The sequence below is a fragment of the Sparus aurata genome, chromosome 16 (genome assembly GCF_900880675.1).
Source record: "Sparus aurata chromosome 16, fSpaAur1.1, whole genome shotgun sequence".
In the NCBI taxonomy this organism is placed as follows: Eukaryota; Metazoa; Chordata; class Actinopteri; order Spariformes; family Sparidae; genus Sparus; species Sparus aurata.
In genome coordinates this window covers 4,753,491-4,766,568 of record NC_044202.1, presented here as the reverse complement: position 1 = coordinate 4,766,568, position 13,078 = coordinate 4,753,491, and the positions used below count along the sequence as shown (strand labels likewise).

Here is a 13,078-nt window from a genome sequence, read left to right as displayed (position 1 = left end):
TTATCTTTTGTCCTCTCAATGTGCTGCCTCCAGGTAAGCTTTTCATCAAACAGCACTCCCAAGAAACGAATGACTTTTACTTGCTCCAGCGTTTCACCATATAGCTTTATTGATATTTCTTTATGGCGCTTTGCAAAACATATCACTTGAGTTTTTGCAACTGATAGTTTAAACCCCCACCTATTTGCCCACTGCTCCACTGTATCAACTGCTGCCTGCAGCTTCTTCTGCAGATACTTCTGATTCCTCCCCCTTACCCATAGTGCCCCATCATCAGCAAATAATGATTTACTTATTCCTCCCCCCACCTCCTCAAAAATGTCATTAATCATACAGTTAAAGAGTATTGGACTGCATACGCTCCCCTGTGGCGTTCCATTTTCAACCATATATACTGGTGAGTACTCTTTCCCTACTCTGACCTCTATTGTCCTCCCAAACAGGAAACCCAACACCCAATTATACATCTTCCCTCCCACTCCCAATTTATCCAGTTTGATTAGCAGGCCTTCTTTCCACAGCATGTCATATGCTTTCTCTATGTCAAAAAACACAGCAACCACGATCTCTTTATTTGTCTGTGCTTTCCTGACTTCTGACTCTAAGCACAGTATTGAGTCCATTGTATTTCTCCCTTTACCGGGACGAGTTTCGTTTTCACCTTTCAAAATAAAGGTCTGTCATAAATGGAATAACCAAGTGCAAAGTAACTGTCACTGAACAGATATATCTTCAGTGCTTCTTTTTAACTGTTTCTGACGGCACAGACAGATGACGTAGTCCTGATCACATGAGCATCAGATCCGAAAATATGTCGTGCTGGTGGTAAATGAGAGAATGTAATGATGGTTATTGTTCCAATGATGAAATTTCAGCTAATAAAACTGTTTAATAACTGTTACGACAAAAGAGGTCTATCATAAACAGAGGAGTCAGAGTTGCAGCCAAAAAGAGAAACACTGAATTTATTAAGCAAACATCACAACATATTGCTGATGGGTCAGCTAAATGAACACAAATTGAATGAAGGGAAGCCACGTAGACCCCACAAAGGCCCGTTCTAAAACATTATGAAGGCTGAGGCTAACAGAAATAAAACTGAAAGTGACACCTCAGAAAACCTATAATAAGAAGTGAAGTAATGGAAACAGACCCCAGATTAGTCTGCTGCGGTGGAAGTAAGAGAGATAAGGTTACTGCCCCCTCTTTACAGGTTTATTCTCAATGTGACTGGTTACATCTGAAAAGAGAACACAAGATATTATGGGTCAACAACATGCAGAGAATAACCTGTGTAAGGGAGCATGGAACCATAACATTGGTATTTTCACTTTGGTTTGGCAGTGTCAGCTGTCATACTGTAAGATGTAAAGTTCAGAAAGGAGTGCTTGTTCAGCAGGACTGAGCCCGATATATTAAGACTTGTTCATTAAGAATGTTTCCCTGCCAATGTAAGTCATATCTCACTTGATGACATGCACAGTAGGACAGTACTTCTTCTACGATCTTCACATAATAACACCAAAGAACAATACTTTATGTTTAATTTGTAAGCCAGCTCACTTACAATTACCTCCACGGCATTTGCTTTTATTCTGAAGGGGTTGAAAACGGAAAGAGATTAGAGCTCATGGAATTCCCCTGTTTTCTTTCGCTTTTACTTGTGGGGCGTTTCCTTTTTTTTCTTTTCTTTTTTTTTTTTTTTACCTTATTCCACAATCTGTTAATTCTTCACAATCCCCCTGTTGGCTTCATAATAGTAATATATTTGCAAAAGTGAAAACTGTTGAATAGACAGACACCTTTGATCACCGTTAGTTCTCATCAGCAGGAGGCCTCCAGACTGTCTTGTGACATTCTGATAACAACTAACATGATTCTGAAGCTGGATTCAGAACATTTGGTTGCCGAGTTGCAGTGAAAATATTTTTACACTTCCAGTTCCCTGGTCTCCAAGTTAAGAAGGTTCTTTTCTTTCTTCCTTTCTTTCTTTCTTTCTTTCTTTCTTTCTTTCTTTTTTGATGAGTTTTGTCTTAAATTCCTGGGACAAGGCCTAACCCTGTAATTTCACAAGCTGAAGATATTTTCATATTTCGCTCTGTGATGTCAAATACAACTATAAACCAGACCGGCTTAAGCTTGTACACCAGATCAGACCAACTAAACCCTAAACTGACCAATCTCTAACTTCTCTATTTTCAACAATACCTTTTGGAAGCTGGGTAAATGTTTGAATATTTAAGGGATGAGGATCTTTAAACATCCATGCTGTTAGGATGCAAAATTGTACCAGGATCCTAAGTTCAATGAATCGACCTGATTTAAGTTTCAGTGTGTTTGCTGCACTTGGTTTAAAATGAATTAACTATTAGGGATCCTACATTATGCAAAGAACATTTTTTCAACTAAAACAAAAAAAAGTTTCTGCCAGGAACATCTAGCAAGACAAACTGAACCTTATGGTAGGTCAACTGTTGTCTTGGGTCGGGTACTGACCTCGGTACTTTTATGGCTTCAAACCAAATGCCCTTGGGAGTACTGAGTTCTGATTCATGGAAAGTGACTCGGTGCAAAACTTCAGTGCCTTTTAACAAAGCTGTTGATAGACAGAGAGTGAACAACACACCACCCCGGAGAGAAGACATTAAAGGTGCAGGTGGTAACTTGGAGGAGAGAGAGGACGACTTAGCATTAAATTTGAGACATTCTTTATTGTGTGTACTCAGTGATTGTGATTTTACTGCTGTTTTACTGAGGTGCAGTATGTTGTGTTCACCACAGTGTGGCGCAAGTTTACAGGTCAAGGGCTCATGCAGCAGCATTGAGTTCCGAGTTCATTCCTGCATTGTGACGACAACGTTTAAGACTGCTTTGTCTCAAATAAATACGCAAGAGAGGCTAAAGATGGTTTCGTCTTCCGTCAACTTATTCCCCCAAGTTCAGCGCTAGTGATGCTGCAAAGCTCAATAAAGTACAACTTTGAGATCCCTCTACTCCTCCTTCTTCTCCGTTGCTCTCCTGCCTCCAAAGTCCCTCCCCAAGAGGAGGCTGCGACCTGCACGTGACTGAAGAGGGAAGGTAAACAACATTCCTTACCTAGAAACTTGTTCCTCAATTCATTTCATGGTTATTTAGCAATAAAGTATAACTTTGTGATAAAAAAAAAAATAACGTTCGGAAAGTGTAGTATTTAGCTTACCACGTCAGTTTCGCCACTAAATGAGCAGCTTATTTACATTTGTCGCTTTGCAAAATGTGTGACATTTGTATTTACTGATATGGTTGGAGTTTGGAGACCGAGACACGGCTCAGATGAAGAGTAGCTACACCCCAGCAGCTGCTTCTGCGAGCACGGGTAGACGAGGGAGCCGTGGATGAGGTGGATCAGGCCGAGGCCGGGACCGTGGACCCTCGGGCAGAGTGCGTCGTGTGGGCCAAACGCCCGATGACCTCCGTGCAGATGACACGGCTCGAGTTGAACATTTGAGATTGCAGAGGATTGCAGTTGAACGGGAAGAAATGCTGCAGCCAACAGCCTGAGATGTGCATTTGCATTTTTGAGTGTTGTGCAATACTGTACATAGATTCTTTTTTTATATCGTTCGAAATTTACATATCAAAGTATTTTTGATTTTATTTTTTATCTAATAAAGTTTCTTTCTAAAGTGATTTCTTTCTAATTGAATACATGTAAAAACAAACATTGCACTTTACCTTATTTTACTGAAATGCCCCTAGGAATAGTTTAAAAAACTAACTTCATATCATATAAGAAATTGGAATCACTGTGTCTGGGTCTAAGCATGCACATCTCAAAAGCAAATATGCTTATCAAAAACAAGTAATAACTCTATGAATATTGTCAAGCTTTATTTTTTTAAGTTATATAACAATGTAAGTTGTATGCAGAGTAAAAATGCACAGTTAGTTGTCAGTCAAGGTCAACATAAACTTTGATTTTTGCTGTTAGATAGGATTCTTTATTCTTTAAAGTGCAACATCAGCCTCTATGTCTGTGGCAATCTCTGACCTGTGGAAAGAGAATAGAGATTTGGATGTAATATATACACACATTTAGGAAGTCAGGGTCCTATAGTTACATGGCTTTTATTTTAACAAAGTTATTACATTGAAAATTTGAACCAGTCAAAATGATGATACAAAATCTGTTATTCCTTTCCAGACTTTTTGTGTTCTGTGATTAGAAACTCGAAGATTACAAATAGCCTGGGCCAACCAAATTTATGAAAACCCACATGTATCTAATGTTTGCTGGACAGATTTCATCCATGGTGACACATACAGTTATGAAATAAAACCGTTATACATTTCCCGGCTGAGTTTTGTTTCTTCCCCTTTCATCAGACTTCCCCAGTAACCAATGATTCTCCCCATAAATCACATCTAATGTCACGTGACAAAGACATAAAGCAAAGCAGACGTCACAGGGGAGCAAACTCCAAAAAACCTTTCATCCAGAAGTCCCTGCTCTCCTACAACTCAAATTTTAAAAAGTCATATAATGTAGACAAAAAAAACAGTGATAGTTATTTTAGTTGATGGTCTGAAAGGATTCAGAAGCATTAAGAACACTTAAAATATGCACAGAATGAATATAAAGGTTAAAAAATGTAAATATATTAGCTTAATAATAAACGGATGGATGAAGAATAGATGGAGGATAACATTTTTTCATAAAAAAAAAAACAAAAACAAAAACAGTGGCATTATTTAAACAAACTGGTATTTAAAGGGTTAAAATCCTGAGAATGAATGAATATTAAGTATTTATTATCAGGACTGATGTTGGTTTAAAAATGTGACTCAGTGAAAGTTGAAAAATAATGTTAATATATATGTTATCAAAACAGTTGAGTGCCAATGCGCATGCTCCCAGGGTTTATATACATGAAGGAGACGAGTGGATTAATGCAATTAGAAAGTACAAAGTTTAAACAAATAAATACAATAAAACGAGCCCGCAGATGCAAAAACTAAACTTAAGCTTAAGTTTACTTCGAAAAACCACACCGGAAGTGTGGGAGGTGTGACGGCCGCTCGGTCCTGCGGAGCCACAGAGAGCTGACGAGTCAACACAGAAAGTAAGAGTTCATTCTGATTCCTGAAGACAACAAGCGACTTTCACCCGCTCTGATTTTCTGTCCGTGTTTCTGCTCGAAATGTCGGAAGTGATCGAACCGCCACCTGTCAGGTAACAAGCAGCTGTTCTCAGAATTCTGATGTGTCACGTGTGTGCAGAGAGACACTGTGAGAGGTCAGGTGTCCATGCAGTGTGTTTACAATGTGGAATTAATCATAGTCTGTGTTTACATGACTGCATTACGTGTGTTTTGTGCTTATCTGTGTGCAGATTTGAAGTTTCTCTGCTGTGTTAGGTGAACCATTATTTTGAAATAAAGTGTACATGTTAAAGTGTAAATCTGTGCTTTATTATGTAGGTGTTCCTTTAGTTTTCTCTCTGCTTGCTCCTCAGTGCTGCTGTCCCTGCAGAGCAATCAAAGTTCAAGACAAGTGATGATGTCGCCTTCTACAAGTGGGTTTCATTCACAAATAATATGTGTATTTATGTGATTATGCACAACTACCTGACCTCTGTAGGCGATCAGTTCTTATCATCATTTTGAATTTCCTCATGTCTGCTCATGTTGTTGCCAGGCGACAGATCCGAGGTCCAAACCCGCAGTATCGCACCCTGTTGGACACCATGGTGCTGACAGAGAGGGGGGCCCGTTTTGAACTGTTGCAGCCCGACTCACAGGTCTGAACACTTTTGTATTTACTGGAAAACGAAAGTGAAGGATGGTCTGTTTCCTGTTTTTTTGCTAAAGTTGCCAGTATTTTTTAGCTGTGTTGTGCACATCTGAAGGACAATAAAGGTTACGAGAAACCCAAACCCCCTCTTTGGCTGAAGAATGCCTGATAACCTTCACTGGCATTGTTAAAGATGCAGATAAAATCTCCCAACAGCGTCTAACTAATTGACTTGTTTTGATTTTCACAGAAGTCACTGCTCCTTTCTGTGTCACCTTGCAAAAACAACACCGTAAGGATCTTAATCGACGAGCTCCAGCCGATTAAAGCGCGCTATCGAGTTCCAGATGTGCTTGTGGGGGAACCACAGGGCGAACGGTAAGATCTGCACCTGCATCGTCCCTCACTCCTCAGGTTCACTCCGAGCTCTTTGTCTGTGTTTTGTTGCACAGCCGTGACTCCCATGTTTGTTGGAGAAATCATTTATTTACTTTTATTACCATGTGGCAGGATGAGCGTGGAGAGACAGTCGAAGGACTCTGTCACCCTCTCCTGGTCTTCGGGGCGTCACCAGGTTCGCGTGTGGCATTTCCCCTTCCGTCTGGAGATCCTGTGTGAGGACGAGGTGATGGTGACGTTCAACTCTAAAGGCAAACTGTGGTTCGAGACTCTGCAGGAACCACCCAGGTGAGGCTGTCAGGTGACAGATGCTCAATGGATAAGAAACAACACATGAAGACTGGAGTTAAATGACATGTTCTTGTTTTTCTCCCCTTGTTGTTTGTCCTAAGGGCCACATCTGAGAGCAGTGAGGTAAGAGAATGTGATATTACTCGTACTTTAAGAATTATCTGGTCTGTAAATACATTTCTTCTTCTTCTTGTTCTTCTAGCAGCTTGAAGACGAACACACAAGTTCATTATGGAAAGAGACGTTCAAAGAGTTCGTGGATATCAAAGCTAACGGTACTGTAACGCAGCTAAAGGTGCATTATGTACAAAGGTGCACAATTTCATTCTGTTTTACTTTGTTTATATGTGGCGGACCCCGCCACCTTTCTAGCCTCTAACAGTGTTCTGAGGACCGTATTGTCCTCTGAGAACAGCTTGTTTATCCAGTTATTGACAAAATGAATTATGAATATGATGTTTTTTTATTATTTCCTCATTGATTGATAGTTTGTTTTTGTACTTTTAACTGGAGAGGAATGTTGTGTGTGTTTCTCCGAGGCACACGTGATTCTATATTTTAAATATTATTTATGATTCTATCTTCTCAGAATACGTGTTATGATAACATAATAATAGTATCGACATAGCACCTGTCCTGACAAATGTATAAAGAGGAATTTGACAAAATTAAACAAGGTTTTTGCTGGTGGCTAAAAAAAAGTCGTAAAACCTTAAAAAACTTGAGTTCAAATCTGGGTATGAAGGTATGAGATTGTATGGAAAGTCAGAAATACATAAAATACACTGTAGCTTATTCAGGAAACCACAAAGAAACATAAATACAAAGAGTATCACGTGAGTAAAAATTAAGATATACATCTTGTGTATCTCCAGGTCCCAGCAGCATTGGGTCAGATCTTTGTTTACACGGGTTCAGTCATGTGTACGGGCTTCCAGAACACGCTGACGACCTGCAGCTCAGAGACACCAGGTAGCAAAGAATAAAGTTTATGCAGTAAAGACATCTATTTCTATTTATTTGCACCATCATGTTATTGATTTCATCTCACAGAGATGGAGAACCGTATCGGCTGTACAACTTGGATGTCTTCGCCTATGACGTGTACAGCCGCTTTGGCCTGTACGGGTCGGTGCCGCTATTGGTTGCCCACAAGCCCGACAGGACTTTGGGTTTGTTCTGGCTGAACGCATCCGAAACGTATGTGAACGTTCACTACAGCCCATCTGAGCATCAGGTAACCATTGTTCCAGTTGTTGTTGTTGTTGTTCCCTTGTTGAAACATTAGAGGTGAAATTCTTCAATCAAATTCAACCAAACTACACATTCAGAACCACTTAAAAAACCCCTTTACCTCACCCAGGATGACCAAACACCTCCAGCGAAGGGGGTCCAGAAGCAGACTGACGTACACTGGCTGTCAGAGAGTGGTGTGATTGACTGCGTGGTTCTGCTCGGGCCCGGTCCACAGCAGCTCTTCTCCCAGTATGCTCAGCTGACAGGTGTGTCTGCAGCCTGATTGTATTTATTTGGCCTTAGAATTAAAAAAGAAAATCTCAGAACTTGAAAAGGATTATTAAGGAGGTTTTTTCATGATGCTGAACATTGTGCCCCTACGTCATCCGTCAGTTTGACTCAGATTTATATTTATCCTCCCTCTCTCCGTCAGGGTATCAAGCCCTACCCCCTTTGTTTGCACTCGGGTACCACCAGTGCCGCTGGAACTACAACGACGAAGCTGACGTGAAGGCTGTCGACGCTGGATTCGATCAGCACGATATTCCGTACGACGTCATCTGGCTGGATATCGAGCACACGGATGGGAAGCGTTACTTCACCTGGGACCCTGAACATTTCCCCGAACCAGCTGAGCTGCAGCACCACCTGCAGAGGAAGAAGAGAAAGGTCACTGTCAGAACGCATCGTGTGTTTACAGCCTCATATGTTCCAAATTTAGGTTATTTATTCTGTTTTATCTTGTTTGTTTCTACCTTTCAGTTGGTAGTTATCAGTGATCCCCATTTCAAGTTTGATCCTGGGTGGTTGCTGTACAATGAGGCCAGAGAGGGCGGGCACTTTGTCCGGGACAGAGAGGGCCAGATCTATCTGGGCTCATGCTGGCCTGGTAATGTTTTTATTTAATTCTGTAATAACATTATGAAATCTCATAACAAAATTAAATCTCACTTAATCCCATGAAGCCTCTGAAGGTCTGAAATAAATTGCCCAAATCGAAAGTAGATCAAGAAATAAATTGATATGCCAATAAATGCACCAAAAATAATACATTTTTAAAATTTTTATAGCGTTTAACAACAAAGGAAAACACATACATTGGAAGAAAAAAAAAAGAAGAAAACGACAACCTCCCCCAAAAAACAGAAACAAAATAAAACAAGAAAAAGAGGGGAATAAAAAAAGATAGGCTTGAATTAATACTTCTCGAATAAATAAATAAATGGGGAGGATACAAGGCACAAGGTGATTTACAGAAATAATACAGAGATAAGCATATGAATAAAATAACTGTAAGAATTAATTAATACAGTTGAAAATGTAAACAAAACAAACAAAAGAGAACTCAATTTATGTAACATTCATTTATTTCATCATCATTTAGCCATTTATATACTTCTTTATTCACTTGTGCTGTTTTAGTTTTAAGAAACGTGACCAAATAATCAAAATTTTATAGAATATAACGGTCTTTGAGTTGTTTCCTCTGTAATTGGAGTTTTTGATAACCTCTCTTACAGGTGCGTGCTCTTACCTTGACTTCAGTAATCCAGACACTCGAGCGTGGTACTCCGGATGTTTCAGCCTGGAAGAGTACAAGGTAAGCAAGAAATTCACAAATGAATACTGGTGTGTACGCAACCCCATAAATCCATACGAACCAACAGGGTACCATCTTGATGGATGGATGTTGGAAGGATGATACTGATACCTGATGTTGTATCATGTGTCATGTTTCCTTACAGTGTATAGAGAACAGTTTTTCTGTGGTTGAATTGTTCATGTCTGATTCAGGGATCAACGCCATCGTTGTTTCTGTGGAACGATATGAATGAACCGTCCGTGTTCGGTGGGCCGGAGCAGACGATGCCAAAGGACGCAGTGCATCATGGGGGCTGGGAACACCGGGAGTTACACAACCTGTACGGCTTCTACCAGGTGATTTAACTTGATGCAAAGGAAACGTATTTTCCCTGTATGCAATCATAAACATTCAGTTGTAATTTGTCCGTTGTTGTCTCACAGCACATGGCCACAGCCGAGGGCCTGATAGCTCGCTCGGGTGGCTCAGAGAGACCTTTCGTCCTTACACGCTCCTTCTTCGCTGGGTCACAGAGATATGGTATATTTTTTAAAATGGAAAATGAACTGCGGTGTATTCATGGTTGTATCCTTCACTGCACTGTCTTCTGGGATTGAACTTGTTTGGGCTGCAGGAGCGGTTTGGACGGGTGACAACGTCGCCACGTGGGAATATCTGGAGATCTCCATTCCAATGATTTTATCTCTGAGCATCACGGGGATAGCTTTTTGTGGAGGTGAGCTTAGTATTGTTCATTGTGAATTAAAAGACTTACAGTACTGTGACGGGCTCAACACCTTTAAGTTGCAGTCTCTCACTTTCCTCTACGTTCCAGCCGATGTCGGTGGGTTTTTCCGGGACCCTGAGCCGGAGCTGCTGGTGCGCTGGTACCAGGCCGCCGCTCTGCAGCCATTCTTCCGAAGTCACTGCGCAATATGGTCGAAGCGTCGGGAGCCCTGGCTGTTTGGAGAGGAGGTCACCGCTGCAATCCGCACTGTGATCAAACAGAGGTACGTTAAAGGTGTTTTCGGACGTGCGTTGTAAATCTGTGATGTGTTTCTGAGCTTTCTTTTCTAATGTTTAAATGATCCCAGGGTAGAGGCGGGTTTTGATCTCTCCTGTCTGTACTCAGGTACTGTTTGCTGCCCTTCTGGTACACTCTCTTCCACCAGGCTCACACCTCAGGTCTGCCTCCGCTCAGGTTAGTGCTGCTGCCATCTGCTGCTCAGTGGAAGTACTGTAAGCCCCAGAAACCCTCTGTAGCTTCGGGCACTAGAGATCAGCGACTTGTATAGAAGTTTTTAATGTGTACAAAACATTTAGAAATGCTCATTTTATTTGAAACTGTACAGACCTCTGTGGGTGGAGTTCCCGAGAGACGAGAGCACCTTCAGCGTGGACAACCAGTATATGATTGGTGATGAATACCTTTTATTTTTGCATCTTCTTTCAGTGGAGTTATTTTTATTTCTCTCTTGGTTTAACTGTCTTGGACGTCATGCAGGTGGAGCTCTGCTGGCCTGTCCTGTAATCAAACCGGGCGTTGAAGAAATCAAAGTCTTACTTCCAGGATCTGATGAGGTAAATCAACCACCAGGTAACACATTTATATGTTTTGATGTGTTTCTGTTACACCTCAGTGCTGATGTTGTATTAAGGCTGGTCTCTGTCGTAGGTGTGGTATGATGTCCACTCTGCAGAGTCGTATAAAGGAGGCAGGACTCTGAGTCTTCCAGTCACCCTGGACACAGTGAGTGTTTGTCAGGAATAACAGCCAGATGTTACATTCTGGAAGCCGAGTTTGATTTCCTGGCGTTTCCTCCGCGCAGGTTCCAGTGTTCCAGCGAGGCGGCTCGGTGGTCTGCAGGTCAGTGGGAAGCGGCTCCTGTACGGCCGAATACAAGGAGCTCCCCCTCAACATCACCGTGGCCCTCAGCTCTCAGGTGAGCGTCAACAGATGTGCGAACCTGGCTTTCATGGATATACCTCTGACAGTATATGCATGAAAGCCATTTATCGCTGGATAGAAGAGACGTAGCTACAAATGTTGTCTTTGATGAAGCGTGTTCCTTCCAGATCATGTTTACAGTATTCCTGTAGTATTTGTTGCAGTCGATGCTTACGGCCTTGTTACAAACTGATAATTACCAGTGAGACAGATGTTGCTGCTAAAGCTAAAAAGCCAAAGTGCCTCCTGTCCCATTTCCTGAGCTGGAAAGTCGTTCTTCTTCCTTCAGTATTCATGCTCTTAATGTGGAAACAACATGGACACCACGTAGAAGATGTGTTGGATCATGAGGGCTGGCGCCTGTGACATTTGCATCATTTAATTAGTACATCCCTGACGGCGGTCCGTTCTCTCTGCAGGGTCTCGCTGATGGTGAGTTGTACCTGGACGACGGCCACTCCTTCAGCTACCGGGACAGAAAGGCCTTCTGTCTGCGCAGGTTCAACATGCTGTCAGGCCGTCTGCTCTGCCGGTGAGTCATAACTCCCACCTCCGAAATGAAGGATCCAGTTTTAGACCACATGTGAAAAGAAGCCGAGGGCGCAAACTATTTGAGTTTCTGAGCTGAAAACACTTCACACGTGATGATTTGATATCTGTCGTCGCGTCTCGCAGTCCTGCCAGCGAAGACGGAGCGTTCGACTGTGACACGGTGATCCAGTCGCTCACCGTCCTCGGGGTGAAGAACAAACCGTCCACAGTGGTCGTGCATCTGTCAGGTGAGGAACATCTGCCAGATAACTACAGTAGCACCTTTAAAAAGCAGAGTTTGCAAAGTGCCGTGACGGACGAAGCAAAAACAGGGTGCGACAAACACTCAGGCCAAACAATAAGCAGACAGGACAACAACACACAATACAAATTAAAAGAATAGAAGCAATAAAAGATGTTTAATATTTAAATATATATCTTTTGTTTGTATCACCAGGTGCTAAAGACTCCTCTGCTGCTTTTCAATACACGGAGACCAGTCGCATGCTGACAGTGAGCGACCTGAACCTCAGAGTGACAAAAGACTGGGAGATACAGATACTGTAGCTTTACTGTCAATGTGTCGGCCACTGATTATCATCACTCCAATGGATTTCTTATAGAAAACGATGATATCACGTGAAGGACTTAAGTGTGAACAAACTGGCACATGTGTGTTTAACAAATGTCTCAAAACCAGCGCTTGAGGGAAATTATGCACCACAGTTGTTATATTTGTAATCATTTTATTTGTATTTAATTTCAGAATTATTTTTTTGAGCCCATTGAGTTCTGTATTTCTTTAAAAACAAGATTACCGAAGATATGAATCATAATCAAAGAGAAATTGCGTGTTTTTTTTAAAGTTATTGAGTGAAAGTTTACCGAATAAATATCAAACTGATTTCACTCGTAACAGACCCTCATTTATTTCTAACATCTTGTCATGCTAAGCTGATACCGTGTGCGTTGTGTGGGTGTGTTGTGCGACCTGACTTCCTCCTAACTCCAGATGTTCGCTTACTTAAGAGCGACATAGAGTAGTACAATAAGAAATGCTTGAATAAACCAAATTCCCATTAGATACCGAAAGGAAATAGCGTGTCGTGATCGCGTTGGACCTTAAAACGAAGTCAGACGTGTTCAGCAGAAACACTAACCACTTTCATGACTATAAAGACTCTTTAATTGTTTAAAAAGAGAGTATCTGGGAGTTTTATTAGGTTTTTTTATGTCTGCGTGTATTTCTATCCAATGTTTCATATCTCAAGCAAACTCAATTTGAGTCCAGGAAGCACTCATATTATTAAATTTTTTTA

The 13,078-nt window shown here is 41.4% G+C and overlaps 1 protein-coding gene across 3 annotated transcripts; it reads left to right on the top strand.

Moving 5' to 3' along the window:
* Positions 1-4,875: 4,875 nt before the first annotated feature.
* Positions 4,876-12,675, top strand: ganc (glucosidase, alpha; neutral C). 3 transcript variants are annotated; one of them, XM_030443132.1, is made up of 25 exons: positions 4,884-5,212; positions 5,495-5,554; positions 5,677-5,779; positions 6,023-6,150; positions 6,283-6,459; positions 6,564-6,585; positions 6,668-6,737; positions 7,338-7,434; positions 7,516-7,699; positions 7,826-7,964; positions 8,132-8,367; positions 8,461-8,587; positions 9,219-9,298; positions 9,493-9,636; positions 9,724-9,820; positions 9,915-10,016; positions 10,116-10,290; positions 10,413-10,481; positions 10,633-10,697; positions 10,785-10,861; positions 10,956-11,030; positions 11,110-11,223; positions 11,648-11,760; positions 11,904-12,007; positions 12,217-12,675. In XM_030443132.1, the coding sequence occupies exons 1-25, from the start codon at positions 5,181-5,183 to the stop codon at positions 12,324-12,326; spliced, it is 2,700 nt and encodes an 899-aa protein (XP_030298992.1). In that variant the 5' UTR covers positions 4,884-5,180; the 3' UTR covers positions 12,327-12,675. The 3 variants fall into 3 exon arrangements, 2 of the variants coding, with proteins under 2 accessions (XP_030298992.1, XP_030298991.1); XM_030443131.1 differs by having other exon boundaries at positions 4,885-5,212; positions 6,665-6,737; XR_003987066.1 differs by lacking the exons at positions 11,648-11,760; positions 11,904-12,007; positions 12,217-12,675 and having other exon boundaries at positions 4,876-5,212; positions 6,665-6,737; positions 10,785-10,877; positions 11,110-11,153.
* The last annotated feature ends 403 nt before the right edge of the window (positions 12,676-13,078 follow it).

What these genes read in the sequence shown, in the direction of transcription:
- ganc (XM_030443131.1), top strand. Translation starts at nt 5,181, where the DNA reads ATGTCGGAAGTGATCGAACCGCCACCTGTCAG. An exon ending in CGTGGATATCAAAGCTAACG is followed by an intron (nt 6,738 to 7,337) that starts GTACTGTAACGC and finishes GTGTATCTCCAG; the next exon opens with GTCCCAGCAGCATTGGGTCA. An exon ending in GGACAACCAGTATATGATTG is followed by an intron (nt 10,698 to 10,784) that starts GTGATGAATACC and finishes GACGTCATGCAG; the next exon opens with GTGGAGCTCTGCTGGCCTGT.